The sequence below is a fragment of the Hyperolius riggenbachi genome, chromosome 1, assembly GCF_040937935.1.
Source record: "Hyperolius riggenbachi isolate aHypRig1 chromosome 1, aHypRig1.pri, whole genome shotgun sequence".
In the NCBI taxonomy this organism is placed as follows: Eukaryota; Metazoa; Chordata; class Amphibia; order Anura; family Hyperoliidae; genus Hyperolius; species Hyperolius riggenbachi.
This window is the reverse complement of record NC_090646.1, coordinates 471602914-471620455: the sequence shown is the minus strand read 5'-3', so window position 1 is coordinate 471620455 and position 17542 is coordinate 471602914. Positions and strand designations below refer to the sequence as shown.

The 17542-nt window shown below is 43.7% G+C and overlaps 1 protein-coding gene across 1 annotated transcript in view; it reads right to left on the bottom strand.

The window, feature by feature from the left end:
- The window catches only part of POLE (DNA polymerase epsilon, catalytic subunit), a 118785-nt gene that overhangs the window by 38302 nt on the left and 62941 nt on the right, over positions 1 to 17542 (bottom strand). The window contains exons 26-28 of the mRNA XM_068240609.1: positions 10584 to 10798; positions 1204 to 1306; positions 1002 to 1082 (exon numbers count right to left, since the gene is read on the bottom strand). Coding sequence (XP_068096710.1) covers positions 1002 to 1082; positions 1204 to 1306; positions 10584 to 10798 — 399 coding nt within the window. The remainder of the gene's footprint in view (positions 1 to 1001; positions 1083 to 1203; positions 1307 to 10583; positions 10799 to 17542) is intronic.

Sequence of the window (17542 nt, the reverse complement as noted above, 5' to 3'; positions counted from 1 at the left end):
GCAGTGATTCTTGTGGGCATTTTATTTTTTTACATAACTGCTTCAAATACCAAGATACAATGCAAAGAAGAAGAAGATCAGATATTAAAGGGAGGCCACACTACTCTACCTTTCATGACACTTTTGGGAATTTTTAAGCACCAATTCCCAGTAGAAAAACTTCTGTGTGCTTATTCTTATGCAATATAAATTGGTTGCACTCCTATCAATAATAGCAGGCAAACTGCTGTACCAAATAGTGCAGATTATACTGTATTTGTTGGTGTAATGTACATTAGGCCAGATGGACTTTTTTTTTCTTAATGTATGCTTATTTTAAGGCAGATTTTAAGAATGAACATTTTTCATCTATGTATTGAAGAGGATCATCAAGAAAGTGTTAGGTTATTTAACAAAGACAGCAACAACATTTTTTTGCATTGATTTATTTTAATAACAGAAGACAGAGCTGGTACATTCAAAATTCATCTTTATTGGTTCCATGTAAAAGCATATGGCCAACGTTTCAGAGCCCCTCTATCAAGGCAATGTTTGCTCAGAGGAAAAAATCTGCACGCTGCGGTGCAGAAATTCCTGTAGAGGAAGTGGGAGTCTGGCTCCTCTAGACAATCGCACACAGCGATGTGTATTCGTCTGGGATCAGGCTGCTGATTCCAGATGAATACACAACGCTGTTTGCGACTGTCAATACTTTACTCCCACTTCCTATGCAGAAATTTCTGTACAGCAGCACACAGATTTTTGCCTCAGAGCAAACATTGCCTTGATAAAGGGGCTCTACGTGGCTCCGAAACTATGACCAAATGCTTTTACATGGAGCCAATAAAGATTTACTTTGGATGTGCCAACTCTTCTATTAAATACTGCATAAAGGGGGTCTTCTCTCTTTTCCAGCTGTTGCACTCCACTTAACGACAAAGGGGTTTGTAGTGTGTGCAAGACAATACTACAAATATGATTTCTTTTAACAAGTCTGACGTGACACTACTTATCTGTCACACCTGTTGTAATGCGGCAGGAATGGTAATGATCTTCTGAATGGCGCTGCCCAGTCGTTCAATATAGTAATCCCAATCCAGGATCTGGAAATTTAGAAGTATGGGGGGAAAAAAACATACAATTGAGAACCTCATAAATGGGATTTCAGAGAGGAAGAAAAAAACAAACAAAAAAAAAAAAAAAAACAGCACTTAAAATACCAACCGAACGAATATCCAAGTCTTGCATGGATGGATTTTTCAGCCATTTGCGCAGGTAATGTCTCTTCACTCCAATCTCTGCTTGGAAGATTGCAAGTGGGATAGCTCTAGAAAAGGGAGGAATAAACGCACAAAGGAATTGACTTACTAAGAACAGTAGAGACCATAACTATGTAACAGATTCATAAAAGTGTCTATTAGGATTAGGCAGCAATAACTAACAGCAGTCCCCTGGGTCAACCATTGCAACAATTATAGGCAGATTAACAGTTTCTGCTACCACAGTCATGTGTGGTATGCACAGAAAGAAAACATTCTTAATACATGCAGGGCAGCCTATCATTTATAAATGATCCAGGTGAAGTGTAGTAAGCTTTTACCATCTGTTAGATACTTCAAAAGAATGTTTGCACGTTTACACCCGCTTTAATAAATCAACAGGATAGTCGCCACAAGAGTCAAACAAGCGCAATGTCACATTTCTTAGAAGCATGCATTCATAAATGGGGCAGTACTCCAGAACCTGAGAACACACTTCTTGAAAGCTCAGCTTCTGGGCATCAACACACACAGTGTAACATTACTGGGCAGTTGCTCATTATCCTCATGATCAAGAAGAGATTGATATGAATAAAGCAGTAGTGTGTGTGGATAGGTGATGGGGGTGGTGGGGATTTAAATTATCTGCATAGATAATTGGACAACAAGGTTCTGCCACCAGGAGGTAGAGAGACACTTTCTGTTGTAAGGTATTCATTTTACAATAAATCTGGAAGACAGCTTTAGGCCAGAAACCCACTAGGAGCGATTTCTAATCGCTAGCGATTTAAAAAAACTCTTGCTAATGCAATGCTATGGGAGATTTTTATAAAATCAAATCGCTCAAGTGGGATCACACCCATAGCATTACATTAGCAAGAGTTTTCAGATCACAAATCGCTCAGAAAATCGCTCCTAGTGGGTTTCTGGCCTTAGAGTATCATCTCCCTGCAAAAACTAAAGTGGACTTTGGAGACGGGAAAGAAATGGGGAGCAGAGAGACAACCAGGGAAACTTTCTTACTGGTTTAAAAGCTAATCTGACTCGTAAAGGAGAGAGCCAGCACTTGATTTAAACTGAACTCTTTAAAAAGGTACCCATACATTAATCTTATTTCTATCAAGCAATTAAACAATCTAATTTATTGGGCGACCAACAGTAGTGTGGTCAACAGACTTAGTGGCCCCTTTACACAGAGGTAGACAATTCAAGTACAGGTTGAATAAATAAACGTATACAATTAGTGTGGTCTATGACAGAGAATGCCTAAACACAAGGTAGAAAATGGATCTGAACCTAAGGAGGGATCCCAAGAGAAAGGAAAGGAGGGGGAGGGAAACAATGGGCCAGATTTATCAAAGCATTACCGACAGTTTTTTCTTCTTAAAGAGAACCTGAGGCGAGGTTCTAACAATGAAATCCCCATACAGAGGCTGGGTCTGCTTATAGAGCCCAGCCTCTGTTGCTATTTAGATTCCCCCCAACTTCCCCCTGCGCTCAGTGAGATCTCATAATTCACAGCCGCACTGTGCGGCTGTGTTTACTTTGTAACGCAAGTCTCCGTTCTCCTTCGCCTCCTGCAGAGCTCCAGTCTCCGCCCGCGACCCTTCCCTCCAATCAGCGTGGAGGGAAGGGACGTGGGCGGGGACCGGAGCGATGCAGGAGGCGGGGGAGAGCGGAGACTGGCATTACAAAGGTAAACACAGCCGCTGCTGACACGCTCAGTGTCGGCAGCGCGGCTGTGAATTATCGGGTCTCGCTGAGCGCAGGGGGAAGTTAGGGGGAATCTAAATAGCAACAGAGACTGGGCTCTATAAGCAGACCCAGCCTCTGTATGGGGATCTCATTGTTAGAATCCCGCCTCGTGTTCTCTTTAAACTGTCCTTACCAGCAGGGCGGAGTGTTCTGCACGTTTGGAAGAAGCTTCCCAATGCTTACTTGAGTGAAGGGAAACTGAGGCAGTTCTGAGAGTTTTCCTTAGATTAATAATGGCCGCAGAACTGTCCCTGAATAAGAAGTGGCTAATATCACTTAACCCCGCAGAGCAGGTTTATGCTGACACCTCATAGCTTCCTTTTTGGTTTACTGCCATCTACCCACACTCATTTGTTACTGAGGTGAACTCCCCTTCACCCTGGTGATGTTTATTTGTTTAAGAAAAGTCAGGGGAATTGCAGATGAGTGTGTGGAGAATTGACTGCTGTTAAAAAAAAGTGTGTAAAAGACAGAGCAGACATGGGGATTATTTGAGAACTAAAGTTTAGGAGAGTAATTACAGCCTGGGATGCTCATGTCCCAGATGGATAAACAAACAAGTCATACACTGTTGTGTTCCTTTGTCTGAGACACTGTTCTAGCTCCTCCTCTCTTAGAACAGTTTAGGAAGGAAACAGCACCATCTAGTGGCTTCCTAAGGTGCCTGAGACAGGTCTGCACGGAGTTCTACAAGCCTACCAGCGTTTTGTCTCAGACACTCTTGATAGATCTCAGGGCCCCCAACCACCCCGTTTCGGCGGGACGGTCCCGATTTTGGGGGGCCGTCCCGCTGTCCCGCGCTGCCCCCCCCTGGTCCCGCCCGCTGGGGAGTGAGGGGGAAAAAAGCCGATCGAGGCACTAGCCCGATATGCGGCATGGATAGCCGCCGCCATTAACCTTCTCTTTCCCTCCCTCCCTCCTAATATGCCCCCCAGTGTGTGTCCCCTTCCCCCCGCAGTGTAAAATGGGCAGCGAGCGGGCAGTAACTCTTACCATTGCCGTACCGGGATCCCATCTGGTCTTCTCGCTTCCTGTGACGTCACAGGAAGCAAGAAGACCAGATGGGATCCCGGTACGGCAATGGTAAGAGTTACTGCCCGCTCGCTGCCCATTTTACACTGCGGGGGGAAGGGGACACACACTGGGGGGCATATTAGGAGGGAGGGAGGGAAGGAGAAGGTTAATGGCGGCGGCGGCTATCCATGCCGCATTTCGGGCTGGTGCCTCGATCGGCTTTTTTCCCCCTCTCTCTGCCCACCCACGGCCACCCTCAACCTCCTACCCACCCACCGGCACCCTCACAGCGCCTCCCCTTTGGGAGTAAAACAATATTTTTTTAAAAAAAATAAAAAAATTTCCCGTGGGGTGGACGTAGCTAGGGGTTGGGGGTGTGGCCAAGGGGTGTGGCTTAAGTGTCCCGTTTTGAGCCATTCAAAAGTTGGGAGGTATGAGATCTGGCCCAATGTGTATTGCTTACAACAATCAGGAAAAAACACGAATATTAAAGCAGTGTTCTCCCCAGAGCATATTAGCAGGGCGCACCGCCCGGGTAAGATCCGCGGCCGCCCGGGTAAAATTTGGCCACCCATGTGGTATAATCAGCCAGCGTCCAAGCTGCAAAGAGCGTCCGAGCAGCAAAGAGATTAGATCCGTCCTGAGACCAGAGATGCCTGCCTGCTGCTCGGAGGAGACGCCCGCCCCCGGAAACTGTCAGAGTCTAAAACTGACGGGGGAGGAAGACGAAGAGCTCTGAGGCATGCCTGAAGTGAGCCGGAGGCAGAGACGCAGTTGAGACTGAGAGTGGAGAGGAAAGTGGGAACAGACGGTGGGTGAGGAATGTAGCTCGATAAGAGGATGCAGGATTAGAGACACTGCTTGTCATGTGTACTTGGCTCTTTGCTCCTGTTGAACTGGAATCTCTTTTTTTTTTTACCGAGTTGGAACCTCTGGTGAATTTGTAAACGGCTTTATACAAAGTGCAGTGCTGCTTTCTGCATTAGCTTTCAGCGTAGCACTACAGTACTCATCTCTGACGATTTCTGCAGTTATCGAGAATTTGCTGACATTTTTTTAAAGTATACTTCTGAGTGTTTGTGAAGATTTCTGAGCTCTTGTAATTATCTTCCTACTTTATTGAAATGCAGTCGCTGCTTTTCTTAGGACAGTTACAGAATCTGTTGGATTTTATAGTTCTGCTGTGGGTGATTGGTTTTTGTCCCTAGCATTGTTGGAATTTGCAGCACAGTCACATTTTTTTTTTGTCACAGAAAATGTCAGTGTGTCATATCACCTCATCCTATGTGGGAATATTTGGTGTTTGTACAGGGATGCTGGGAGCTGCCACTGTTCCTGTGGGGCATGCAATGCATTTCCCCTCCTCACCTACTTTGTTTGAAAATTTGTTTTAAAACAGAACTCTCATCACACTGTGTTTACACCCAGTGTGTACCCTCTGATCGATAAGTAAATTTAAGAGGTAGTTTCATTATAGCTTTACCTTAAAAGCTACCCGAGGTGACATGTTATAATATAGGAGATTGAAATATGTATGTACCATGCCAAACACACAAATAACTATGCTGTGTTCCTTTTTTTTTCTTTCTGTGTCTGAAAGTGTTAAAAATAAATGGTAAACTCATTTTTTTCAGAATGGCAATCGTCGGGCGATTGTGATCGTTTGTGAACCATTCCCGGCAGCTATATAGCGCAATCACATATAGTGGAAATTGTAGGTTGTGTGATCGCAGCGCGATTGCGCTTCCTAGTGGAAAAGGGCCCTTACTTCCCCACCCGGCTACTTTTTCATACCACCCGGCTGAAAAAAATTTCTGGGGAGAACACTGTTAAAGTGTACCTACCTGAGGCTTCTTCCAGCCCCATCCGCACGTATCGCTCCCATGCCGCCATCCTCCGCTGTCTGCTGCTACGGTACTGGGTCGCGTCACTTCTGTCAGTCGGGGCCAGTCTGACGTAAAGGTGGCCATACACTTATAGATTTGCAGCAGATTCGATGCCTGTCAAGTCCAATCTGACAGGAATCTGATGTGTGCCACACACTAGGAACAGATTTCCAATAGATTTCAGAATGGAATCTATTGGAAATCGATCTAAATGCATTATTGGACCATTAGATCCAATGCAACTCTATGGGCCATCAATCTTCTGCCAGCAGCAGATCAACCTAGATTTTCCATCCTGATAGATCAAATCGACGTGAACAAAAAAAGCCTAGTCTAAAGTACACCATCATAATAAGTGCCCCAGCAAACGTGAACTACACAGATGTATCCAAAGAGAAAAGATCATTTGCATGAGGACCATAATAAACCTTCCGCAGATAGCCAGATAAAGCTTAAATACATGAAAAACTTTCATAGGTACACCAGTAACAAAAAATATTAAAAACACTTAAAAATGAACAAAAGACACTCGGGAGGTACTGACATAAGGATGCCAAACATCACTCAAAAAATATATTCAAAGAACAGGTAGATATATTAAACAGGCTAACAGATAAGCATGCCTGGTAAGACGGTGAATACAAGAATCCTATCTGGACAGTATATACGACTGGAGAAAGCCCCAGGTGAATAAAGTTTTTTTTTTTTTAAATTTTAACCTGATGACTACTTTAAGAGAAGTACACTCTTTGCGTATCTCTCCAGCAGCCACTAGAGATATAAGTAGAGGGTGCACTTCTCCTGCATACACTGGCCCCGAATGGCTGAAGTGACGGGACCCGACACCGAAGCTGCAGACAGCGGCATGGAAGCGATCCATGTGGATAGGGCTGGAGGAAGACCCATGTATGTATAAAACGTTTAGTAAGTAGCAGCTCTGGTTTCCTTTCACATATGCCACATGTTTTTACACTTGCATAACCTAGACACTGGAGGTTTTCCTGATGATGTGGTTTTGAATTCTGGAATCTTTATAATTTCTACAGAGACTGTAAATTGGCATAGAACACCACACAGTCTAAACAAATCAATTCAATCTTCCTGGATTTTTTAATTAAGATTACATCTCGAAGGACTAAAATAAGACCAGACAATTGAAATTGCTGAACTGCCTCTTCAATCTTACCAGTACTCTTTGAGTCACTGAGAAGACCGGGCGGAAACAATTGCTCTAGGTCTTTGAAACTACAGTAATAATACTTTAGGCTGTACAGTCGTATTAAATAAGCCCTTATTCCCCTGTTATAAGTGGTAGAATCAAGAGGATGTAAAACAAAAGCACATTTCTTACGCCTGATGCTAAGGTAAGTGTGTGAAATGCAGGATAGGTTCTTTAAAGTGTACCCAAGACGACATGGGACATGATGAGATAGACGTGTGTATACAGTGGCAGGAACACACGGCGCCTATGCAGAGCTCCTTTTCTTTTTTTTCCCTGCCTGAAGGAATGAATATCTAGCTATGGAACTGACAGATTTTCTTCAGTCCGGACTAAGTTGGGCTATAGCCTTCCTCACTGATAACAAATTACAGCTATGAAACACTTTCCTAAGCAGATAGCTGGGCTTCTGACTGGAAGATATAGATAAAAAGGTTAATAGTTCATATATTATCGCTCTAGGATGCCTCAGACACTGCAATTGAGCATAGACCTTAAAACATTAAAGGGGAACTGAAGAGAGAGGTATATGGAGGCTGTCATGTTTATTTCCTTTTAATCAATACCAGTTGCCTGGCAGCCCTGCTGGTCTATTTCTCTGCAGTAGTATCTGATCAAAACCAGAAACAAGCATGCAGCTAGTCTTGTCAGATCAGACTTATAAGTCTGAACCACTGAAACACCTGATCTGCTGCATGCTTGTTCAGGGGCTATGGCTAATAGTTTTAGAGGCAGAGGATCAGCAGGGCTGCCAGGCAACTGGTATTGCTTAAAAGGAAATAAACATGACAGCCTCCATATACCTCTCTCTTCAGTTCCCCTTTAAAGGAACACTATCGATTACCATTTTTCAATTGAGATAGGATTTTTTTGGAAAATGCTGCTAAGTACTGGTGTATACATTTCACTGGCAACCTCTTTGTTTACGGTTATCAAAATACTTTCACACTTTACTGACGCCAAACCTGACAGCAGAATGAACCATGAGGGGAGGGGGAATTCCCCTCACACTTCATCTGTTAACCCTGTGTGTGAGAGAAAGCTCTCAACAGCTGCAGCTGCTGTGTCTTGTGTCTCTAACTGAAGTGTCTGAAGAGAGCAGAGAAAATGGAACTTGTTATAAACATTTGTAATCGTCTGTGACACCGCAGCTTTTCATACTTTTTTTGCTTTCAGAGAAGAATACTCTGTAGTCCGATATGCAACTCTGGCTGTGCATTGAAGCAGATACCCCTTCTGTAATTGATTTGTCCCAATATAGCTAAATCCTACACTCAAATTAAAGCTTTTGCCTCTGATATTTAACTTGCAAAGTAGGAAAATGTTTACACTGCTACTTAGACATTTGTAAATTGTCATTTTAGAACACTTGGGTATTGATAGTGTTCCTTTAAATTTACTTTGCAAATGTTTATACATAAAACTATGAGGTATCTAGAAAAGTCATTTCTAGTAGTAGGAGAATAGATTTAATTGTATATCTCATCAGTTTATTTTCGTCTCGGGTTCACTTTAAGCTGTGAAATGTCTGTGTAAGAATGTAGTGGACCTGAATAGAAAAGGACAGATGTAGACAGCATATCTAGCATTCCTATAGTAACCGCTCTTCTCTGTGTTGGTAGATGGTAACGAGTGGATGCATTAGGTATGCATAAATGGAAGAATGTCTAACATATTGCATGATTCAATATAAATCCCTTTAACATCCTGTGAAACCGTGGTTGACCTCAACATAATGCTTTCATTTTCAGATTATGAATAAACGCTTAGGAGGGGAGACTAACAGCTTATAACACTTTTCTTGAAGTTTCCCATTAATCTTCATATAATAATGGACAGGCAAAATTAAATTAAGCTTCATAATCTGAAGGAGTAAAGCAACTGGACAACACATACAATTAATTATGTCATAAGGTTATTTTCACTTCAGGTTAACTAACTTCAGTTAAAGAGACTCCGTAACAAAAATTACATCCTGTTTTTTTATCATCCTACAAGTTCCAAAAGCTATTCTAATGTGTTCTGGCTTACTGCAGCACGTTCTACTATCACCATCTTTGTAATAAATCAACTTATCTCTCTCTTGTCAGACTTGTCAGCCTGTGTCTGGAAGGCTGCCAAGTTCTTCAGTGTTGTGGTTCTGTGATGCATCTCCCCCCTCCAGGCCCCTCTCTGCACACTGCCTGTGTATTATTTAGATTAGGGCAGCTTCTCTCTTATCTTTTACAAGCTGGATAAATCCTCCGCTGAGCTGGCTGGGCTTTCACATACTGAGGAATTACATACAGGCAGAGCTGTCTGCACTCTGCAGGAAGAAACAGCCTGACACTTCAGTGGAAGATAACTGCAGGGGGAAATAAACTATCTCTTGAGATTCAAAAGGAAGGGTGTATACAGCCTGCTTGTGTATGAATGTATTTTCTATGTGTGGACATACTGTACATCAACCTACTTCCTGTTTTGGTGGCCATTTTGTTTGTTTATAAACAAACTTTTAAAAACTGTTTTTAACCACTTTTAATGCGGCGGGGAGCAGCGAAATTGTGACAGAGGGTAATAGGAGATGTCCCCTAACGCACTGGTATGTTTACTTTTGTGCGATTTTAACAATACAGATTCTCTTTAAGTGATTTTTATTGCTTACATTTTTGGACAGGGCCAGTATTTTGCAGAAATTGCATATTATAGCACCATTATCAGTGTTTTGGTCACGTTTGTTCCCTTTTTCTGTTATTTTACAGGACAAATCATATAATTATCTCTGAAGAGGAGCTCACAATGCGCTACCATAATCTAGAGACAATTTTGGGGAGGGAGGTTTGTGTGAGAAACCAGGATGCCCGGTTTAAAGCCAAGCAAACAACAAACACATACATTAGCAGAGATCACCTCATTTATGCAAATCTTATGAGCATTTCCAGGCCATTAATTGAATTTGGAAGATTGCCCCAAATGTACATATAATTAACGATAAACTTGTACAAAATATCAAACCTTGCCATTCTTAAACATTAAAAACCAAAGATTTAAAAACCTTAAAAAATAAACTCATGCAATGCAACACTCAAACTCCATTCAAACAGTAATCTGTCTGGGGGAATCAAGCTGGGGGCAGGAACTCTGCAAGGTGAGTGATAAGACACACAGACACAGAACATTTATATCGCACTTTTCTCGTGGTGAATTGGAGGCCACTAGGGCACGCTTAGTAGGCAGTAGCAGTGTTAGAGAGTCTTGCCCAAGGTCTCATACTGAATAGGTCCAGGCTTACTGAAAAGGAAGAGCCGAGATTGGAACCCAGATCATCTGTGTCAGAGGCAGAGCCCTTAACCAGTACATTATCCAGCCATCCACCATGTCACCATAGCCAAGCACTTGAGCACTGTCAAAATCAGGACTATTGTAAGGAATGCCAAAATCATTACTGAAGCAGCCCAGCCACCAGTTACAGACAAGCATTAAATGTCTCACCTTTCAGTAACAGGAGACCCCTCAGGTTTGCGGGATATAACATAACGACAACTGAGTCCAGCATCCTTCACCATCTGGTCACCTAAAAACTCAGCTAGACGTTTAGCAGTGCTGATAGAGGTGGATTTTTGCTCTCCATAATCCTCCAACCGTCTAGACATAGAGCGATTTTCTGAAATGAGCTCAAACAACTCAGAGTCCGGCATGTTGGCAGCCTAAGAGCAAAAATGATAATGCATCTCAACACATCATGTGCTGCAAAGTTACATAAAACAAGAAGTAACTCTGGGTAGAACTTACCGGTAGCGGTATTTCTACGAATCCTCCAGGATGGCTGCATAACATGAGAGATAGCCTAGCTCCTCCCCCAAAGGAAACACCCCTGATACAAACTTTTGCATAAGAAGCCCCTGCCTACACACACACCTCAGTTATTGCAGAGTATCACCTTCCGAACAGCCGCTACCTTAATTCCCCTGAATCCGGCCACAATAGACCATCATCGGGTGGGAACTAAGGTAGCCATCCTGGAGGATTCGTAGAAATACCGCTACCGGTAAGTTCTACCCAGAGTTCTCTCCTCATCCTCCAGGATGGCTGCATAACATGAGAGACCAGCGAGAAATAAATTACCTTAGGGAGGGATGATGTTCTGAAGAACTTTTCTACCAAATGACAAATCCTGGCTGGATAGTAGGTCCACTCTGTAATGCTTGACAAATGTGTGTTGGTCCTTCCATATTGCCGCTTTACAAATTTGCTCTAGTGATGCACCAGACCTTTCAGCCCACGAGGTCGAAAGTGATCTAACCGAATGAGCCTTGATGCCCTTAGGCACACTCTGTCCTTCCTGCACATAGGCTGAAGCTATTACCTCTCTGAGCCATCTGGCAATCGTGTCCTTCGACACCGCTAAACCCTTCTTTGTGTTTGAAAAGGAAACAAATAAATGATTTGATCTCCTAAAAGATCTTGTCCTGTCAAGATATTGTATTACCGCTCTCCTGACGTCTAAACTGTGCCATTCTGTTTCTCTATCATTCTTTGGTGGATCACAAAAGGAAGGTATAATAATCTCTTGAGACCTATGATAGCGTGAACTAACTTTAGGTAAGTATGCTGGATCTGTCCTGAATATGATCCTATCTGGAAATATCTGCATATACGGATCCTTTATTGATAAATTTTGAATGTCACCAACCCTCCTAGCTGATGTGACAGAGACTAAAAAAGTAGTTTTTAACGTCAGAGCCTTTAGAGAAGCCTTACTCAGGGGTTCATAAGGATCTCTTGCTAAAGCCCTTAAGACCAAATTTAGGTCCCATGGGGGAACAAATTTTGTCGGTATCGGTCTAGCCCTAGATACCGCCTTTAAGAAATCAATGATAGCCGAATCTCTGGCAATCTTAATATTCAAAAATAAGGAAAGGGCCGAAACCTGAACCCTTAATGTACTAGGTGATAGACCTAAATCCACTCCATCCTGTAAGAATTCCAAAATCGTAGCAATATCGTTCCCTACTAAATTTTTTCTCATTTTCCAGGAACAATAAACTTTCCAAAATTTACAGTAAATCTTTCTCGTAGTAATCTTTCTACATGAAACCATCGTGGATATCACTCTGTTCGAAAAACCCCTTTTCTTTAACGCCCTCCATTCAAGAGCCAGGCTGCCAGGGAAAACTTCTCTGGACTCTGATGGAATCTTCCCTGTTGTATTAACAAATCCTTCCTGTGAGGTAGAAACCAAGGACCCTGTGCTGCCAGGATACACAAATCTGGGAACCATATCCTTCGTGGCCAAAAGGGCGCTACGAATATAACTCTGGCCTTCTCTTTCTTTATCTTCCAGATTGAACGAGAAATCAGTGAAAACGGGGGGAAGGCATAAAGGAGAGTCCTGGGCCATGGCAATGCTAGAGCATCCAGCCTTTCCATGGGACACGCTGGATCTAGGGAAAAGAAAAACTCTGTCTTTGCATTGTTGGGGGACGCAAAGAGGTCCACACTCGGGCTCCCCCACATTTGTACTATCTGGTGGAACACCTCCGAGTTTAATGCCCATTCTGTTTCCAGCAACTTGGGTCGGCTTAATTGGTCTGCCAAAAAATTTAGAGAGCCCTTTATATGAACTGAAGTTAGAGATTTTAGATTGTGCTCTGCCCAAGCTGCAATCTCCAAGGCCAAGTCTCTGAGCCTCTTTACCCTGGTTCCCCCTTGTTTCCGAATGTAAGAGACTGTCACAATGTTGTCCGAGAGAATTACAACGTGTGTCTCTTTTATGTGGGGGGCTAATTGGGCCAAGGCCAGCTTTACCGCCATGAGCTCCCTGAAATTCGAAGATTCCCTGCACATGCCCTGACTCCAGACTCCCTGAGCGTGCCATAGATCTGAGTGCGCTCCCCATCCCCACAGACTGGCATCTGTGAATATTCGGATGGTAGAAGGAGGATGCCACATCCTGCCCTGATTGAGATTGCTCTGGTCCTCCCACCACAATAGGGAGTCCTTGACTACTTGCGATAGGGTGAACCTCTTGTCGAGATGCACTCTTCCCTGCTTCCAATGTTGCAGGAACCATTCCTGTAATGTTCTCGTATGTGCTTGTGCCCATACCACTCCCGGTATGGTCGAGGTCATAAGGCCCAACAAGGAAGTTGCGTCTCTTAACGATACCCTGCTTTTTATTCTGAAAGAATATGCCCTCTGTCTTATTTTTTCCTGTTTCTCTGCTGGCAGAAAAGTCATTTCCTGAACCGAATCTACCCTGAACCCCAGATACCGCACTGTCTGACTGGGATTCAGCATTGATTTTTCTATGTTTAATAGCCAACCCAGGTCTGACAATACCTGACATGTCAGGTGCAAATCGGCCAATAACTTTTCTTTTGAATCTGCCAGAATCAACAGGTCGTCCAAGTATGGAATGATTCGGATCTGCAGACGGTGTAACTGTGCCATCACCTCTGCTATGATCTTTGTAAAAATTCTCGGTGCAGTTGCTATACCAAACGGGAGTGCCCGATATTGTAAATGGTATATTTTGTCTCCCAGAGCTACTGCAAATCTTAAATAACTTTGGTAAGCTGGATTGATGGGCACGTGAAGGTAAGCATCTCTTAAGTCGAGAGTTACCATAAACGCGTCCTTGGGGATCAAGGCCTGAATGGTAAATATACTCTCCATTCTGAACTTCTCCACCTGAATGAACGGGTTTAGATTCTTTAAATTTAAAATCATGCGATATTTCCCCGAGGGTTTTTTGATTAGAAATACCCTGGAGTAGTAACCCTGGTAAAACTGCTCTTCTGGCACGCTGCAAATCACATCCTGCTTCAATAAGGTGAGAACTGATTCTTTCAGAGCTCTGGCTCTTTCCGGCTCTCTTGGGGTCCCTGTAAGAACAACGTTTTTTGGAGGGGGGGAGGCGAATAATATTTTGTAACCTGTCTTTAGAAGATCTAATATTAACAGGTTCTGGGTAATGAGACCCCACTGATTGACGAAGTGGAGTAACCTTCCCCCCACCTGTATCTCGTCATTTTTCCTGTCTTGCCCCAGAGGGAGGGGGCTTATTGAACATGAAAGAGGATTTACCTTTTTCACCTGTATAGACCCATCTTTTCTTCTGGGGTTGTGGTCTCTGATTTTTGTTAAAGAAAGGCTTTTTCCCACGAAAGGACCTTCGTGGAAGTGGCTTGCCCCTCTTATTAGGGAATTTTTTACCTTTCCCTGATGACCTCTCCAAAATACTGTCCAGATCCTTGCCGAATAAAAGGTCACCCTCAAATCTCATGGCACACAGCTTTTGTTTTGAGCTTACATCTCCTTCCCAAGTGTTTAGCCATACTGCTCTTCTGGCTGTATTTATGAGGGCAGCAACTCTGGCAGTAGATCTTAAGAATTCCGTTGCCGCATCCGCTAGGAACGCGACGGATCGGGCTAAGACTGGGAAGGACTCCAGGATCTCCGCCTGTGGCGTACCTGCTACTAAATGGTCTCTTAGACCCGACAACCATTTAATTAAATTTCTTGCAATGCAAATGGAAGCCATTGCTGGTTTAAATGCAAATGCCATGGCCTCCCAGGCCCTTTTGAGCATAGTCTCCGCCTTACGGTCCATGGGGTCTCTCAGTGCCCCCGAATCCTCAAAGGATAGATCCGTATCCTTAGAATACTGTGAGAGTGCCGCGTCCAACTTTGGACACTTTGCCCATAAGGCTATATCTTCCTCCTTAAAAGGAAATCTGCGTTTAAATGACTTTGGTATGTATAACCTCTTTTCTGGATCAATCCACTGGTCTGTAACTATCTTCTTAATTGCTGGGTGAATGGGGAAAGTCTTACCTTCACTACCCTGTAATCCCATATAAATATCGTCCTGTGCAGAGGAGATCGTGACCTGGTCAGGAATTTGCTCCGCATCATAGACTGCTCTCAAAAGCTCTGACGTTTCCTCTGCACTAAATAGGTACTTTGCTGATTTCATATCCTTTGCAATGGAATCTGATCCTGAATCTGCTCTAGATTCAATCTCCTCAACCGAGTCTTCCGCTGAAGTAGAAACAACATAACCCTGAACCTCCTGGGCCGCAGCCCCTGCCCCTCTCTGCGATCGAGACTCCTGACTCGAAGCGGGTACAGGAAACTCTACATGGGCCGACACAGGGGGCAGTTGCGGTGGCACTGGGTTTGTCATTACTGAGCGCAAGGCCTGAAAAGTTGAAGTAAATTCTTTCTGCATTGACTCCATGAAACTTAGCATCACAATCGATGGATCAGGCTTATCCTTTGCAATACAATTTTGGCATACTGATTTCGACCAGGAGGCTGAAAGTTTTGCATCACACTTAGAGCATCTCCTGGATTTTTCTCTATGCTTTGTAGCTGGCTGTACCGGCAATGCCTAGAGAAACAAAACATTTCTTTTAGTCTCCAGCCTGCCCCTTTGCTACAGCATCCCATTATTTTTTCCCCTTGTGTTTCCAGCCACTAGAAACCACTAGGAAGCCATGGCTGGACACATAGACGCATGTCAGTAGGTAACACCTGGAGTAATAATCCCACACAGCCCCTTCAGGCTAACATTACACCAGTGTCACTGTCTACCGACAGCGATACCACCGCCGACAAACAGCCTACCTTCTCTGCTGTGTCACTGGAGGTTTTGCGGCCTTCCACGGAGGAGCCTTCTGCCTGCTCCATGCTCCCCCGGACAGTCCTGTGGCTGGACTCAAATGGCGCTGAGACGCCGCCGCCTTCCCACTTAAAAAGCGGAAGTCACATGACCCGATGACCTGACCCGGAAGTAGCTTGTTTTGTACTTCCGGGTGTCGTCCTGACACGCAGGACACTCCTCTGCCACCACCTCCCTAAACGAGCGGCAGACCACCGCTCCCACGGATCCCGACCCGCCCCTCCAATCCCAAAAGGAGGAGCAGGCGCAAGCGACCGACAGTACGCCTCCGCTTGTCGCCAGCGCAAGCAACGCTAGCTCACATGCAGGCATCCAGGGAGAGAGGAGTCCACGAACGTTCGTATCCGGATGTTTCCAAGGAGGGAAACACAGCAAAACTGAGGTGTGTGTGTAGGCAGGGGCTTCTTATGCAAAAGTTTGTATCAGGGGTGTTTCCTTTGGGGGAGGAGCTAGGCTATCTCTCATGTTATGCAGCCATCCTGGAGGATGAGGAGAGAAAAAGCTTTTGCATTAAAGAACTAAACACTCTTTAATTCAATTAGATAAAAAATTGCATTTTGTTCCCAATATCACTATACATATAGACCACGTGTCAAACTCCAGGCCTAGAGGGCCAGATCCATGCCAGTGTTTAGGATGGACTGAGAGAGAGAGGAATGTGTTCTTCCTGATGGACCACACCTTTCCTGATTCAGACCAATCAATTAATTCGAGCTGTATAAAAAATGTGTGAGGACCTCGGCCCTTGAACGACCAGTTTGACACCCCTGATATAGACTAATAACTTTGCATATAAAAAGATATTACAACAAATTAAAAAAAATATATATTACCGGGCAGCTATAATGCTGCTTTAATACCAACGTGCAAAGCTTACTGCAGTTATTGTTATAGCTGTATCAAAAAAAAAAAAAAAAAAAAAAAAGACCGGCACCGCTTTAAAGTTTTTTAACCGAAAAAGCAGTCTGTCACTGCTGCCACTGATTGATAATAAAGAGCTATAACTACAGACAACGGTGCCGGTCTTTTTTGTTTTGATGGGCCGTGCTCCCCAGGAGGCACTGGGGTGAGATCGTGGCACGCTGCTTTCTCTTCTTGGACATGTGCTCCCTTACTTCTGTTTTTTTTATTGTTATAGCTGTATACACAAACAAAAAAAATATACATTTTTAAGCTTACATATAAAGCGGTATTGAAGTAAGTGTAAGACAGTACTTTATGCTAGGCCTACCAAACAGAGTTGGGTCTCATTCACACCCAAGAGCCGCTTTCATGGCCGCGATGCACACTTTTCTTATCTTTGGCAATCAGCAAAGCTCTTCTGCACAAGAGCTTAAACTATATGTGATCCTATGGGATCACTCACACTGCAGCAATTGCGGTATGTGAAGATAATGGTCCGCACCACATCCAAGTATAAATCAGCTTTATTGAAGATCCATAAAATGCTGCGTAGTAGCATTATGCTTGGATGTGGTTCGGTCCATTATCTTCAAACAAGACAGATCTTCACCGTGTTGGTACAAGGGGTTGGTTCCCGCACACCCACAGAGGATTGCCAAGGTGCTGTTCCATCTCTCTTAAAGCAATTGCAGTATGTTTGCAATTTCTGCCCATCACATTTTCCTGGCGATTGCATTGCAATTCTCATTCAGTAGAACTAGAATAACATAACAATTGCCTTAAAATAGTAATGTAAAATCACAACTGCAATTTTGCCAATCTTTATGCATAGGTGAGTTGAAAAAGAATTTAACTTTTC